Source organism: Haplochromis burtoni, unplaced genomic scaffold (genome assembly GCF_018398535.1).
Source record: "Haplochromis burtoni strain Fernald_Lab_line unplaced genomic scaffold, NCSU_Asbu1 Contig_13, whole genome shotgun sequence".
NCBI classification, from domain to species: domain Eukaryota; kingdom Metazoa; phylum Chordata; class Actinopteri; order Cichliformes; family Cichlidae; genus Haplochromis; species Haplochromis burtoni.
In genome coordinates, this window is record NW_024582374.1 from 2,005,054 (window position 1) to 2,021,175 (window position 16,122).

At 42.0% G+C, this 16,122-nt stretch overlaps 1 protein-coding gene across 2 annotated transcripts in view; it reads left to right on the forward strand.

The window, feature by feature from the left end:
- cep63 (centrosomal protein 63) overlaps positions 1-16,122 on the forward strand; it is a 35,351-nt gene that overhangs the window by 5,564 nt on the left and 13,665 nt on the right. The window contains exons 11-14 of one of the 2 annotated variants that reach the window (XR_006053473.1): positions 394-480; positions 618-820; positions 967-1,294; positions 1,385-1,651. Coding sequence is in view for 1 of the 2 variants with exons in the window: in XM_014332837.2 (XP_014188323.1) it covers positions 394-480; positions 618-820; positions 967-1,294; positions 1,385-1,585 (819 nt within the window). In the remaining variant the exon portion in view is untranslated. Of the gene's footprint in view, positions 1-393; positions 481-617; positions 821-966; positions 1,295-1,384; positions 4,721-16,122 lie in introns of those variants that run through there. The other variant, XM_014332837.2, reaches the window with a different exon arrangement.

The following is a 16,122-nucleotide window of genomic DNA, read 5'->3' on the forward strand; positions in this document are numbered from 1 at the left end:
CTAAAACCTGCAGGACACCAGCTCTCGAGGCCTGGATTTCGACACCCCTGCTCTAGAGCCTGTTTGTTTCCCACCTAAGAAATATTGGTACATTTATATTCAACATGAGGAGTATAATCAATCACAAAGGCTGAAAAATCTTTAACTTATGCGAATGGATTCATCTGTGTTCACATACACTTGCTTTCACTTTGCACTTAGTATAAACTTGTTTTTACAGGCGCTTTGATAAATAAGACACTTACTCACAAACCTCGATTTCCTGACGGCTGGTTTGCTATTTCTTAGCATTTATTCTGTATCTCCGGCAGATTAATGCAGCCTGTTTTATGCCAAATGTGAAATTATGTTGTATTCTTTGAGGTTCATCACATTTTTCTCATTCTTTCACAGATGACTCATGCACAGCTGGAGATGGTACAGGCTGAGAACCAGCACCTGAAAGGTCTGCTGCAGAGACTGCAGCCTCAGTCACCAAAGGTTTGTCTGCTTCGATATCAGTCATCACTCATGTTACAGACAGGAGCCTTTTCTTTGTGCCTCTTCTGTGCTTTTTTACCAAGTCCGAATCACTCCTCTGTCACTTTTAACCCCCTGAATCACTCATCGCTCCACAGAGGGGAGGCTCCCCGCTTGCCTCCCTGAGGGAGAGTTATGTGTCTTCTCTGAGCAGCCTGGAGCAGGAGAATCGGCAGTTAAGGCAGACACTTGCTGAGATGCAGTCACAACTTGAGGCCTCCAATCAGAGCAGTCATGATAAATATGAACACGCTGTGCTCAGCCATGCTGCGACTGACCAAGAGCAGCCTACGTATAACAGGTAGCGAGTATATGTACACAGACAGGCTACTTTCCATCAGCGGTCGCCTGTAAAAGAGGAAAATTTTCAGTATTTTGTAAAAACTAAGATATAAAGTGTTTTTTCCATATTAGATTTAAATAGTTTGGGGTGTTGTTTTGTCACAGGCCACAGGAGAACATGCAAGTCAGAAAAGCTCAGGCTCTAGAGAACACCACTCGCTATGAAGGAGAGATCCAGATGCTCTTTAAAGAACTTCAAACCTCGTCCAAGACGTCCACAGGTCTGTCCCGCAACCAAGGTCCACAGTCCCAAGGTAGCAGGCCTCATTCATCTGCCTCCTCGTCCTCCAGCAGCAGCACCACAACAACACTGTCCATGAGAGACTCTGTGCCGGTCCTAAGCTCCAGCAAATCTGCAGCTGATGGACAAAACTCGAGCCCGGGAGACTCTCTGACCAGCAGCGATAAAGAGATTTCTTCTCCCTCTTCCGAGGTGAGCCTCATCAAAAGTGATGTCCTGTAACATTTAGTTTAGTTTTTTGGGGTGATGAATCCTAAAGTTGCATTTTTTTCCCCTCTTTAGGACCTTTTGTCTGCATCGCTGACAGACACAGTGGTCACTCGTTTCCTGGAGGAAGAGAACCTACGGACTGAGGAGCTGCTGCAGAGTTTGGACAGCCACATCTTCGGGATGAAGGAGAAGAACAACAAGACGTTCTCCACGTTCCTGCACAGCAGCTCGGAGCCTGAGTCTGCCCAGATGTCAGTGCAGGATGGTCAGTGATGGAGTCACAACAGTGCCAGCTGTGTTCTTGGGCTTTATTATATCATCATGAATGATCGCAGATGGGTTAGTGCGTCCCTTGATTGAGTGTTTTTTCACATTTACGCCTCGAGTTAAACCAAGTGTTCCTTAACAACCGTCTGTAGTAAATGTTGTAGGCTGTTACACTTGAATGTGTGTTTATCTGTGTGCTAGAAGAAGCTGAATGTAGATTACAGGTCTGAAAAGTGAAGTCAGAAAGCACAAGTGCCTTGAAGCTGTATTTCTTTTTCTAATGGCCAGCAGGGGGCGACTCCCACAGTAGCAAAACAAATCCATTTAATTTGAAGTCTGGGAAAAATGGCCAGTGTTTCCCTTTGCCTGTGGCTTTGTGTAACACTTTCCTGATAAATCTATGGGCTCAGTCTGTTGCTTGAGGTCATAATGAGAACAACGTGATGTCTACTTCGCAAATGGTCATCCCCTTTAGTGTCCAGAAGGCAGTTAAATTTATATGCTTTAAGGCATGCCTCCCTTGTGATTGACAAGATGCTGCCCTAAATCCTGCACTGCAAGATTCAGGAAGCAGGAGGAATGTGTTCGAACACCACGTGCGTCAGATGTCCAGGTAGAAGGACAAGATGATGAAGTTTGAGTAGGAGAACTCGGTTGGTCCAAACTGCTGTTTTTTGTTTTTTTGTTTTTCTTGACCTGCATATTTTATTTTGTCTGGAATGCAGCATCGATGGGACGTTTGCATTTCCATCCAGACAGACTGACGATGCAGCGAGCCAAAGGAGGGTCCATCCTCCCCATACGTCTGTCATAACTTAGAAAATACCACATCGTTTACACTGCGTCCATGATGGAGGGAGAGTCAAACACACACACACACACAAACACAACCCATCATCAACACCCGTCTGCAGAGGCCCTCCAGCCCGTCGAGCGCAGGAATGCGTGCACCGTGCCAATGCTGTCATGGACCTTCATCCCCTGCGGCGTGCTTCGTCCTCATCATTAGAAAGCTGATGGAATGTTAATTTCTTCCATGTGCACCGGTGAAAAAGCCGAGGGGGGGCGTGAGGACAATTTACTGCTCTCCCAGTGAAGGACGCTCTGATCGAATGGAAATAAAGTGGGAAACAAATCTCGAGAAGTATGTGTTTTTCATTTTTGCCTTCATAATGTTACAATAACAAAAGAGAAGTGATGTTCAGCTGAGCTCGCTGACTTCTCACTTTGGTATTCGTGAGCCTGCTTTATGAGCGCTTAAAGCTCCAACAAACAGCGCTCAGGAATTTGGCAAGGCAGGCAATCTTCTGGCTCTCTGCAGAGGGAGGTGAAAAGGTTTTTATATGTGCTGAGATTCCTTGAAGGGGCCTAAGTAAAAGGGAGGAGGAATTGATTTACTTATGTAATAATTCACAGAAAATAAGTTCAGGCTGTAAGATGATCGAACTGAAGTCTTTTCACCTTCTCGGGGTTGATGCTGGTAGCTTGATGCAGCACGAGAGGACACCTACCACCTCGAGGACTTGCTTTGAGGCAAGTCTTTGAGAAATTACTGCAAAAGCTATCTGGACTGGTGAAGTCAGCACCGCTCGGCATGACTTTGTCATTTTGCTAAAATGGTGCCAAGCAAACTTTTAAAGCACGTTTGATCAAATTTGACTCGTTTTTATCGTTAACTGTTCAAAATACATCCTCCCTCAAAGTGGATGGATTTCAAGATGGCTGCAAAGTGATGAGAATATTGATGACTGTGCAAGAAATTATAATGAAGTCATCAGAGTCGGCCCTTTCTCCGTCCTTCATTACTTCCGCGATTCGTTTCAGACAAATGAGAGATGAAGTGCGTTGACCTTGTTTCCCATCCTTTACCTCAGAGAACCAGCAGAGGGAGACATCACAGGTGGTTACAGATCTGCACAAGTCAATGGCAGCGCAGCTGCCAAGTTTAATTCTCCTGTTATCTGGTGATATGCTGTAATTCAGAGAGAGCTGTGTGGGCTCACAAGAGGGTCTAACACCTCACCGAACGTCCTTCGAAATACCAGACATCAAATACACATGGAAATTAGTGAATCCTCTGTGGGAATATCGGCTCACAGTTATCAACTGATCTTGATGGATTGAGATATTCAGGGTATTTGTTTGAGGAATTTCTGCTATCTGTAAGATCTTGTCACGGGAATAAAGAATGAAGCTTGATTGTTTGTGTAAAGGCTGACTTATCTCTGAATGGGTGAGGCAGTGCAGGTTCGTGGGGATTTCTCAGAGCAGACTGGGTTGATTTGCCAGCAGATTTTGAGATTTCTCAGCATTAAGTGGTTGCAAGCTTGTAGCATTGAAAGAGGTTTTCAATCCTTTCAATGTTTGAACTTATCGGAGGTCAGAGATTGCTTTAGAAATGTTACCAAAAAGGCCTCAAATGTGGGTTTAGCGTGACTCAGACGGTTAATCGCTTCTCACACATTGTTGTACCTTGATGGATGTCACATTTAATATGTATTTTTATGAGTTGCTGAACTTCTTTCACAAGATAATAACTTTTCCCATAATTGTTGCTGCCTGCATGTACTCTTTGTTGCACATTCCTCTCTGAACATGCCAGACGTGCTTCGCGTGTGTTCCACCTCTACTTCCAGCCATATCCCTCATATGACAGGAACGTCCCATTGTTCTTAAGAGTGTGTGTGTGTGTGTGTGTGTGCGTGTGTGTGTGTGTGTGAACAGTGTTGGGAGATGGGGGTCAAAGGGAGTGGGTGCAGGTTGCTGCTGGACTCTTCTCGTGCGGCAATATGGCGGCGGACGTTTGCTGCAGGATGCTTGGAATGCTGCAGAGACAGAGGGGCGCGCTCTTATCGGCGCGGCAACAGAGTCAGAGAGGCGACGAGGAAAAGGCTCATTCCTCTAACACACAATGAGCATGTTAACAAGTGTCCCAGTTACAGTGTGTGTTTGTACTGTAGTATGTAAACAGAGGTGGAATAAGTGCTGGGATCACAACTTTTTCTGTACAGTAGCATGCAAAATTTTGTCTTCATACCATAAACATTGTATGACGTAAAGGCCCTGAAAGTGCATGAAAGTGGGTTTGAATTTGGGACTTTTAATTCATTTATTTTTGCATCTCATCAGAATCAGAATCAGAATGGGGTTTATTGCCAGATGTTGAGGTTTACAACATTAGGAAATTGCTGCGGTGCTTCAGTGCAAACAATAAGAATTAAAGTGCTATGTAGAAAGAAAGATATGTGCATGAGATATACATGAGATATATACATGAGAATAAGAATTATGAGTGCTACGTAGAAAGATATATACATGAGTGCAGGTGGTGATCAGTGCCAAACATGAAATGATGCAGTGACACAGCGTAGGGTCATGTGTTAGTGGTGGGAACAGTCATGTGGTTATTGTTCATGTGTCCAACAGCAGAGGGGAAGAAACTGTTCTTATGGCGAGAGGTTCTGGTGCGAATGGACCGGAGCCTCCTGCCTGAGGGGAGCAGGTCAAACAGACTGTGTCCAGGGTGAGAAGGGTCAGCTGAGATCCGGGCTGCACGCCGCAGTGTCCTGGAGGTGTACAGGTCCTCATAATCTCATAAGTAATGGTGATGTCCACAGGAAATTTCCAGCGCTAACAAAACATCTAAGGTCGGCTTAGAAGAAACGGTTTTTTTTTCTTGGAGTATCACTATCATGGGATAGAGTTTCAGTAAACTGCACCAGTTTAGTCTGAATGATGCCGATGATTAGAGACTGGATTTTGGATCAGTTTTCTAATCATTCACACAGCAAACCCTTGAATGGTGTAACCCACACATCTCCTGGATCACTCAGTTCTACTTTGCAGGCAGTGATGTTGATGCTAAAGTAGGTACAACATTTCAAACCTGGTAAGACAGTCAAAGAAACCCCCAGCCAGTACGGCTTTGCTCCAGTTAATCAAAGCCAGCTGCAAATCTGCAGGCTGTCTGGCAAAGAAACCACAAACATTGTCAGGATTGCCAATATTACTGCAAACATACCAGCGGTGCTACAAGTTAACACTGGTCCGGGTGTGACTGCTGTCTGTTGTAATTCACGGTACCAGCTTTGTCATAGACTTCAGTATGTGACTCTTCTCCTGCTGAGTCTCAGCCAGTCTGGCCCTCTGCTGGGAAGAAGGAGGCCCACCTCTGTCATACACAGTAACAGGAATACTTAGACCTTTGATGCTTTATGTGCTCATGTTTCTTTGAGTATTTCCAGAGAATCAGAAAACTTGTAAGACTGACAGTAAGATTTATACTTTGGATCCATACCAGGCTGGTATTTGTGTGTATGTGCCTGCAGGAGTTTTGAATTCCTTCCGCACTATCCTTTAGCCCTGAAGCAAAATGAATTGAAATTCTTAAAAAAAATAGAGCAGATAGTAATTTTTTGATATTCAGCTGAGTGAGAACAGGAAATATTTGATGTTGTCTTATATAAAAGCTATTTAGAGCATTCCTTGTCCACCGATGGCTAATGAGGTCATCCGTTTGGATCGCCTCCTGCAATTAATTTGCAGATCTCCCCTTGCAAACACCCCCGGGCTACCCTCATTCTTTCTGTCTTATGCAATGACATGCACAGGTTGAGTGCGACCTCGATGCCGTATTTTCTCCTTGTGCATTTAGGTGCAAGCGATCATCATCACTTTTATGTTGGATTTTTAGTTATATATGTAGTATTTTCCTACAACCTAATATGCACGACTTGTTAAAACACTGAATAAAGCGATTGTTTGAGATTAAACATGGGGTAATTTGCTTGATATGGTAAAGCCTGAAGAGAAAGTAGAGAGAAAACAAAACAATAGACAGCAAGTGATTATAATCTACGCCCTAAAAGCATCCTGGGATACGCTGATGAATTGGTAAGGGGAAAAGTCAGTTTACATTCTTTCAGTCGCAGTGACATAAACAGCCGAACATGTTTTGATTTGTACATCTTTCCGAGAGAAGAGCCTGAAGACGTGACGTCCTTCCTCATTTAGAGTAAAAAAAAAAACCCTTCTCGTCTTTCCATGACACTGTGGAGATGTAAACCAAAGGAAGTTTTCTGCTTTGTGAAACTATTTTAGCTCTTTCACTGTCACTTGGATTTTGCACAGATGAACTCGCTAGTTTGTGGTTAATTAGCTTCTCTCGCTCTTAATACAAAGTTAATACAAAAGATGACCGTAGCTACCATGACATCACATGTTTGTTGAAGATTCAAAACAAACCTTTCCTCCGTCGCCATCTTGGTTATAAAAAAACCGGATGTGACGAGGTGGGCAGGTTTGTGAAACTGATTATGATTAACAGCTTGCTAGCCAATGATTAATACCACAGGTGATCCTTCATTTTGCTGTTTGTGTGACAAAAATGATAAAAAATAGACTTCTTTTATTCAATATAAACCCCAATGAGTGACTGAGCCTATGAACTCAACAGGAATGTATTTACAGAGGTCAGAAAACTGTTTTCTTTTTGACATTTATAGACCTCTTTGCAGCTGCAGCTATCGCCATCTGGTGGCATTCAGACAGAATGCAGGTTTTAGGCACTCGTGCATAATCTTCTGGCCCAGATGTTCTGACCCATGTTTATTAATTTAACCAGCTAAGTTAGCACTCCACTCTCTTGTCCAAATATGGTAATGTTTGGGTTCGGAAAACTTGCATGGCAACTTATTGTGAAGCATCGGAATGGCAAAAACGCAAACGATGACCCTTTGAAATAAATCTAGAACCAGAGGCTGTTGTCGGATTGTAAATAAAAGGTAGATGTCACCAGTTTATAAGTAAACTATGTCGAAAATATGGTGGACGTTAGTGTTTGTTTCATGAGTTATTTCAGGGACAATTGTGGAGAATGCTTGGGTTTACTGTGAATAAATGATCGTGAGCCAAAAATGCCTATGTGGGAAAAACACACAGACAAAGTGCTTCCTTCACTGGTCAAACATGCCATCAAAAACATGTCTGTTTTCATATCAACCAAACAAATTGAAAAGAAATCTGATAGCTTAGTGGATTGTGTACAAATGTGTATACACGCGGTTCTCAAGAGGGAAGACTTCATGGTCCATTACTTTCAGGCAGCTGTTGTCACTTGACAAAGAGGTGGGGGCAGATAACAGCAGCGTTATCAAAACTGAATCTCTCTACTCCAACAACACCCTTTTCTCCCAGTTTTCCCTGAAGTATGCAGGAGGCTGAAACATCCAACCCTGCACCAGTCAATACTTCTTTTATGTCTTAGATTTGCACCTATGTGCTGTGGCAGGTACCTTCTCATTTGCTCTACAGAAATGATTGACCCTCATCAATTTCCCCCCCTTTCATGCTTGGGTCAACTCTGAGGCCACTGTGTATTTAAGTCTTTAATTACACAGGCCATAAAGTCGTCAGTGTTGTGGCAGATCAGAGAGAAAATCGTCATCACCTGTGGTGATCACTCTGCAGGCGGTCTGGGTCATAAATCAGCGGGGTCTAACGGCCGCTCCTCCTGTTGAGGATTCAGATCTGACGTTTCATTTTTAATCAGGTGTGCTGTGGTTTAAACTCATCTGCGGCTTTAAATGTGTTTGAAATGTTTGGGAAGAAGTGACAAAGCTTTAAAAAATGCAAACACAGGCCAAGAATGAGCGGCATCTGTTTGCTACACAAACATTATCTGAGGTATGTGAGTGTTGCAAGTGTTTAATGTCAGTTGGTAGTTGTTAGGTATTTATTTATTCCCTTGTTGGGACAGGTCACCGCATCAGTAAGGTAGAAATTTAAAGTGGAAATGTTTGCTTAATGTAGCAGAAAATGAAGTAAAGAGGTTTTTTTTCATTTGGGCCGTAGAGGAAATTGAACTGCACTATATGTATGTTAATAATACATTGAAGTATGTGAGTATTTGGACAATACCACCAATTTTCAGCATAAACTAAACGGTTGCACAAAAGTATTGGAATAATTAACGTATTACAGACATTCAAAGTAATCGGAGACATTTTAATTTAAACACTCTTGTTCATCAGGCTCTGTTTATGTTCAACTTTTATTATCAGAGCCAAGTATTTGGACTGATACAATTCGCCACAGCAGGTTTTAAATCAACCAGTTAAAATTTGATTTCAGTCATAATTTAAGGGGTTTAACCTAAGGAATTACAACACAGCTCACCATTTTCAGAGGATTAAAGGTAACTGGAAAAGTGGTTAAGTTTTATGGCCTTTTGCATTCAACTACGTGAAATTAAGGAAACTTGCATTTGGTAGCTGCTCCCTGGAACTCTCAATATGAGCTGCAGACATGTCGATCCAACTGAGTGTTTCTTTTCCTTCTCGCCTCCTTGCTCCACATTCAGAAAATTAAATTCTAAGGAGTATGTTCTGAATGCTTCCTATTTATCATTGCCCCCCTGCCGTCTAAGAATGCCATCGGGCACGTAGTAACCACCAACCATCAGCGGGCTGCAGGTCTCCTCCCACGCTCTTAACGTGCTCTCCCTGAGCTACACGTTGCTCCAAAGAGAGTGAATTTGTATGCAAATGGCTTTGCTTCCTGTTCTCTATCTGCTTGGGCAAAGGGTGGGATTTCCTCATTCCTGACGTCTGACCCTTCCACTCATCTGTCTCACGTTTCCCTTCCCTTTAACGGCAGTCTGCCATCTGGAGATGGAGGTTATCACAGCAGACCTGTGGCCTCTTTACATTTGTTTACTTAAGACATTTATTTACCAAACCTTTGTGCTGACGTAGTTCTTGAGAATATGAACAGGTTATGTCTGTTGGTGTAGAAATCCTCATGTGCGCGCCTTTAAAGAGATCATTAGGGGAAATCTGCTACAAATGTCAAATAAAGACTCACCTCGATCATCTGAATGCTGTGGTTAGTTAATAGTGGAACTCTGATAAAAGTATAGTTTCTTTTATCATCATTAAGTATCTGGAAGTTAAGTCATTTAGAGCATTTTTAATGCTTTGTGCACCACATGACAGAATTTGAAGCCACAATATGTTTTTTGTTCAACACGATTAGCATTGGTGTGGAGCTATATCATGGTTTGAATACACTGCACCAGTTTAAGGTCTGTGATCTTGAGGAACAGAAACAGGTACCTTGGATGTTTGATCAGGTTCTCATAATTCACTAGAGAAAACTTCAAAAAGTGCATTTAGGATAAACATTTAAGGCTTTTATCACCATGTGAGATAGGTGGCTGCTCAGCAAGTTGGAGCAGATGAAATGTCTATTTTTTGTTGTTTTAACCTACATTTGATATCAGGCTCATCTTCTAGCCGGAATTCCTTCTGTGTAAACAAATAAACACATTTCCAAGTAATTTTTTAACACTCGTGAATGTAGCTTATGTCTGTGAGACAGTTTAATATAGTTCTTTTGAAGTTATGAGATCTTAAAAAAGTATCAACCGAACCTTGTATACTTTGAAGGTCTATAAGTTGAACAGTTTTTGTAGCATAAAGTTGACATTTTGCACACCTACAATATGCTAAAGTTACTGTAGGGTTTGTGTTTTTCATTTAAAAAGGGACCTGAATTAACACAGATCCATCATGGAGACAAGTCAGATTTAGCCACACAGACTGATATTCACTAGGTTCTTTAATACAAGAAAATATCAAACTTAAATGTATGAATAATAAAGCAAAGACATAATATAACTGATGCTGAAAATCAAAGACCATTTTAACAGCTCAGAAGTACAAACATGTTGCATGTCAGTAAATATGCTGTAACATTTTCATCTTTCATTATCTGTGTAATAATGGTAGATATTAATATTTTGAATTGTCCACCATAGAACAAATAACTATAAATATGGCTGGTACCAATGTAAATCTTTGCTGGCGTCCAGTCTGTTGCAGCCAATCATGGTTGAAGTTTAGGATATACGCAGTCTGCCCCAGAAACACTTTCTCCAAACACTACGGTGGAAAACTGGCAGAAATCGGCCCTCAAAATCCAGCGAAACATCCGTAATTTTAGAAAGGAATGTCACATTCCTTTGCAGTTGACTGAGCCCAGTCTTTCAGAGTGCCTCCTATCAGGAAGTGCTGCACAATGGGAGCAAATTGCCAGAAACACAAAGTCAGACATTTGGGACAAAGGTGGGGGCAGACAGAGGAAACCGTGTCAGCCCTCATACAATAACCTTTGCTGCCACACTCGGATTCAATAATAAATATATCCAAACATGAGCCAAAGTCGGATCCTCTGGGGAGAGACGTTGATTAAGAATAAACTCAGAAGCTTTACAGCCAAAGTGATGAGTTACTCCTCTTTGACAAAAGGGACGATTCTGATCTGATTCAAACTAAACAAAGGTTTTTCAAACTTTAATTCAGGCAATGACAAGATACAGAGAAAACACACACACAGCACGCCTACAGCAAATGTTCTCATTCATATTTTCTGATGCATTTATTTATATTTTTCAAACTTACGGGGTTTCAGATGCTCTTAATGTTTGTCCTGATAAAGCACGCTGTTAAAAACATGTCAAGTATTTGCGTTTTTTAAAGTCTTCAGTGTTTAATACGTGACCTAAAAAGACTACTTTATGTAAGCTGGATGTAGAATGTGAAAAGTGGCATTAGTCCTAAAAACGTGTATGAAGACAACATCCACCAGGTGCTCACTGTGTTTTCAGCACTTATCTGCTGTATTTGATGCACTGGTCACTAAATTAGCTCAAAATGCTGCTGGTTATAAGCACTGACTAAAACCATGATTCTTCAGGCTCATATGCAGCCGTGTGTCATGTTATTATGTGAAAAACAAGAGCTTAGACATCATATTGTTATTCGTGATTATTTGGCAAATTGAATAACAAAGTGTAGTAAAAAATATAGTCCTACTTCAAAAGCTTAATATTAATCTTTATAGTTTTATAAATGACATTTATTTAAATGTCCTTGTTATGTTGAAAGACATAACACTTTTCAGAACCTCATAAATTTTATTAGTGGGTCGTTACAGCTTTTGATGACTGATAATGTATTGTTAGCTATGTGGTGTTAGTGTGTTTAATCATTTTCAGATTCAGAGATTTGCTTTTGTTTTGGGGGGTAAGGGGATTATAAATGTAGTGATTAACCCTTTTATTACTGGCTTCACAATGGATATCTGTGTTCAGCAGTTCCAGTATCAAAGATATTTGGTGTCCGGAGGTCGACCACCTGCTCTCTGTCTGACACGCTGCCATTTCCAGGCTTCCAGCACCGAGACATCCATCTCTAGTGCTTGGCAGATGGTTCAGACTGAGAGGTTTTGCCCTCACCGTGGCTTTAGGAGGCGTCTTTATCTGGCCTGGAAGCTTTATCCCAGCCATCTGCTCACAAAGAGTCTGCATGGATTGGGGAGGGGGCAGGCGAACTTATATGTGCAAACACATACAGCAACAGTGTTGACACGAGGCTGATTGCTCAGGCTTGTGGCACTTTGTTGGATCCAAGAGTTTGGATCAGGCAAAGAGATGGTAACAGGTTGATTTTCTTTCTTTTTTTACAGACCACAGCAACATACTCCAGGTGTTTCTCTTTGTATTTTGGAGTGGCTGTAATGTACGTGCAGCCTGCTTTCTGTTTTGTATACACTGCATTCTTGTTGCAGGAGTCCATATGGTGGGGGCCTGACAGGTGCATCTGCCTCTGAGCTGCAGGGCAGTAGATACTGAGCAGCGCTTTGTTTCCACAAAACATCTGCCTCTTGGCCTGAAGCCCTGTGAAACCCAGCTAAACCCCAGTGTGGTTTCAAAAGTCAGCCATTCATTGAGATTCTCACAAAAGTCAACTTTTTATGTTGACGCTGGCTCAGCAGCAGCAGAGTTAATGGAGATACACATGCAGGCCTGCATATTATTAAAGTGTTATTATTATAAGCCAATCTGTTTTATTGCATTTCACAAATCCTTTCTTTGTCTTTATTTTTAAAAATCCAATTCTAAGTCAATTTTAGCTGTTTTAAGGGGTATTATCTAAATGTCTTGGCCACTGTGATACAGGAATTTGCCAGCTTTTGAGATGAAGTTTATTTAATTTTACATGTTTGATAAAAATCTGCAGAGTTCATTTGATAACCTCCTGTTTCCCAAATTCTTTAGATATAATTTTTCCAACATTGGGCAACATTCAAAGGGACGGCTTCAGAAGAAAGCTTGTGTTGTCTGTCGACACAAGTTGTGTGTTGTGAGCCAAACAAACGTTGCTTGTTTCTCCCGAAACGGCTGAAATGAGCTCAACATCTTCCAAAGGTTTCTGCAACAGTACCCACGAGGAATGTCTGTGGATCAGCTGTTCTGGTGTTTACACAGCTCGGATGTCACATCGGCACCTTCTCATTTTATATCAGAGACATCATTACCTCAGCGATATTTTTAGACTTGGAAGGCTTTAAAAATAAAATTACCATTACTCAAAAAATACAAAGGCACAGTGATAATAGAAAAGCCTTTCTTTGTGTGAACTTGACAAGCGGTTGACTTGAAAGCTTTCACTGTGCTTAACGCAGCAGAGAAAGAGTCTGCCCTAACCTGCCTTTGAAGGTGGCCTTCGAAACACTTGGGCTACGGTCTCTGAGGCGAGGAGGCGCGAATTACAACTGCCATCCTCATCTCATTCTTTAAGCACCTAGAACCAGGAGTTATTCATAAAGCGCGTTGCTCTGGCTGGTTTCACTTTTATTAGTGTGAGAAGAAGAAGAATTGATCTGTTCTGGTAAATGAGATGACGTGTAGGTGAACCTGTAGGCATATTGCCACAGCGGTCGCTCTTAGATATCGGCCTATAAAGCAGATGGTCAGCAGCATTCAACTCCAGTATGCTTAATTTCAAACTGTAATATTTATTTACAAGCTCATCCTGGGTTTTTTTCAAGGAAAGATGTTAACCTCAGCCACAGACGGTATAAAAAGATGGACTTTATCCCCATGACATCATTCTTTTATTCAGAATTTAGGAGGAGTATTCTTCAGTCTTCTTGGTTCAGAGTGATGTCAATTTTGTCCTTGAATGGTGATCTCCGGGCTCCAAGCGGTTGTCCACATGCCTGCTACTCTTTGTGACATGATGCAATGCAAAAACTACCCATGTACGCCTTGGGCCGATTTCTATAACAGAAATGACTCTTCAACAGCAGAGTCTTTAGCTGTGTTTGGAACAGAGTATAACTGCCGCCTAAGACGTGCACATGCTTGCAAGTAACACCTCAACCTGCGTAACGGCCCAGTCATCAGCGCTTGCGGCTAGAATGCCACGCTTGTATCTCAATGGTTTTCCAGTGAAACAAAACTTTAACTGTTGACCTGAATCACCCTAAACTGAGTCTGGAGCTGAATCAGGTGAATGCCGTTGCTGTAAAGAAGCCCACAGGGCACTCGTGGAAATATGTGTCCTTGTCTTATCTGTAAACAGCATCACCCACAGGCACAGTCCTGTTTACTGTCCCTCGCTGGTTCAGTGTCACTTGTTTACCTTCATGGTGAGGTGAGGAATTTCTGATGTCATCAGGTGCAAGAGGCCGTTTCATGTTAGACCTGCTGTAAGTCAGACATTTGTAAATGTTTTTCACCTCCAAACCAAACATGGCTGCTCATGTGTTTGGAGTGTGAGGACACACACGGGGTGTCTCCACTATCTGCTGCTTTCAGAATTGGTAAATACTCACACATACAATGAAAAAATCCACTTCATGTAGAAGGGCTGAATTCGGGGTGTAGGAGTTGGCATGCTTTTTTACGCTTATCTTAGTCCGATCCTGTAAGTGATTCACAGCCACTGTCAGCTAAGAAAAGGTTTGAAGTCATGAATTGGGACAGCCATGCAGCAGTGTTATTCACTGAAGAGCCCCCCCCCCCCATTAAAAGAAACTGTCAGTGGCTGCCGGTTAACCTCCTGTTGTTCCCCGTAGAACAGCAGACTGGAAGCTCAGTTAGACCCTATGCACATGGTAATGTGAGGAATGCGGCCATTTCCTCCTTTCTGGAAAACAAAAGGAGCTGCTGAAGCACCAGGCTTGTCCCACCTCACATACCAAGGGCAGTGCTCCCAGATCGCAGTCTGCTTTGTGTTGGCCCAGTCAGCCCATCAACAGGTCCCAGTGACTGATCTTAGGTATCACTTCTGATGGCAATCGTCCTTGAAAATATGGCGTAAATTAGACTTTCTACCTTTCTTACCCGAGGAGTACACAGCCATAACACCTGCCACCTGTAAGAAACAAGTATGAGACACATGTAAACCTGGAATATATACAAAGAAATTAAAGAAATGCTTGAGAGAAATATTTTAGTTAGAAAAACTTTACATTGTTGAATTCATTGAAAACAAAATTATGTTGGTTAAAGTGAAAAATCGAAGTCACTGCTTATGTCACAATGTGACTTGGTTGCCCTAAACGTTTACGTCCCTTTAGGCACTCTTAGTAACATTTAGACATGGGGATGGGTATTCTTCCACCAGGAGGAACCTAGGGCCCAATACAACATATGATCTGACAAGGGTATGAGGATTTTATCCTAGTATCTAACAGCAATCGGCAAACCACCTTCCCAGACCATCACTGACCTAGCTCCAAACTGGTCAAGCTATACGATGTTGCAGGCAGCATAACATTCAGCAGAGCATCTCTAGAAACATGCAGGAGTACCCCACTGGAGATCATTCTGTAGGGCTCTGGCAGTGCTCCTCCTGTTCCTCCTCACACAAAAGACCTTATACCAGTCCTCCTGGTGGGTTGATGCCCTTCTACATGCCTGTCAGCTCAGGATATATCAGTGACCACATTCTTGACACTGTGCTGGGAGACATGACAAACCTTCTTGGAGAAGAGCTTGAAGGAACCAGACATCTGAAAGGGCTGCTTATTCTACCAACAGTGACAGCGATACCAAATCTCAATGAAGCTGAAATGACTTTGTGATTATACCGGAATTGAGTTTGGTTGGACGCAACTGTATTTTTTTTAGGAGATGAGGTCTTTTGATGGCCACCACTCAATGTTTAGGCATACGCTAAAAATAACCCTCCAGCTAAAAGTTTGAGATTTGCTTCTACAAAACAGAAATAGCTGAGTGGTTTTTTACTTTAGAGCAAATCAAACTGATAACACACTTAAAATGACTGTTTTACTACAGTGTAAATGTGATGAAATGCTAAATAGAAGCTGCAACCAGAAGCTAAATGGCAAAAAGTAGCAAAGAGAAACTAAAATGACAAACATAAGCACACACAGCAACACTTCCAGATGCATTTACCCTTTATACCTGTATATGGATGAAATATTGTAAATGTGTCCACTGTCAAACTTTAAAGGCGATTTAAAAAAATGCTGCAGCTAATTAGCCTAGCTTAAAGACAGGAAGCTAGGAGACAGGGCTACCCAGCAATTACTTAGCTTGGCAAAACTCTCACTCTAGTCTTTGGTAATGACTCACCTGTACAGTGGGGCAAAAAAGTATTTAGTCAGCCACCGATTGTGCAAGTTCCCCCACCTAAAATGATGACAGAGGTCAGTAATTTGCACCAGAG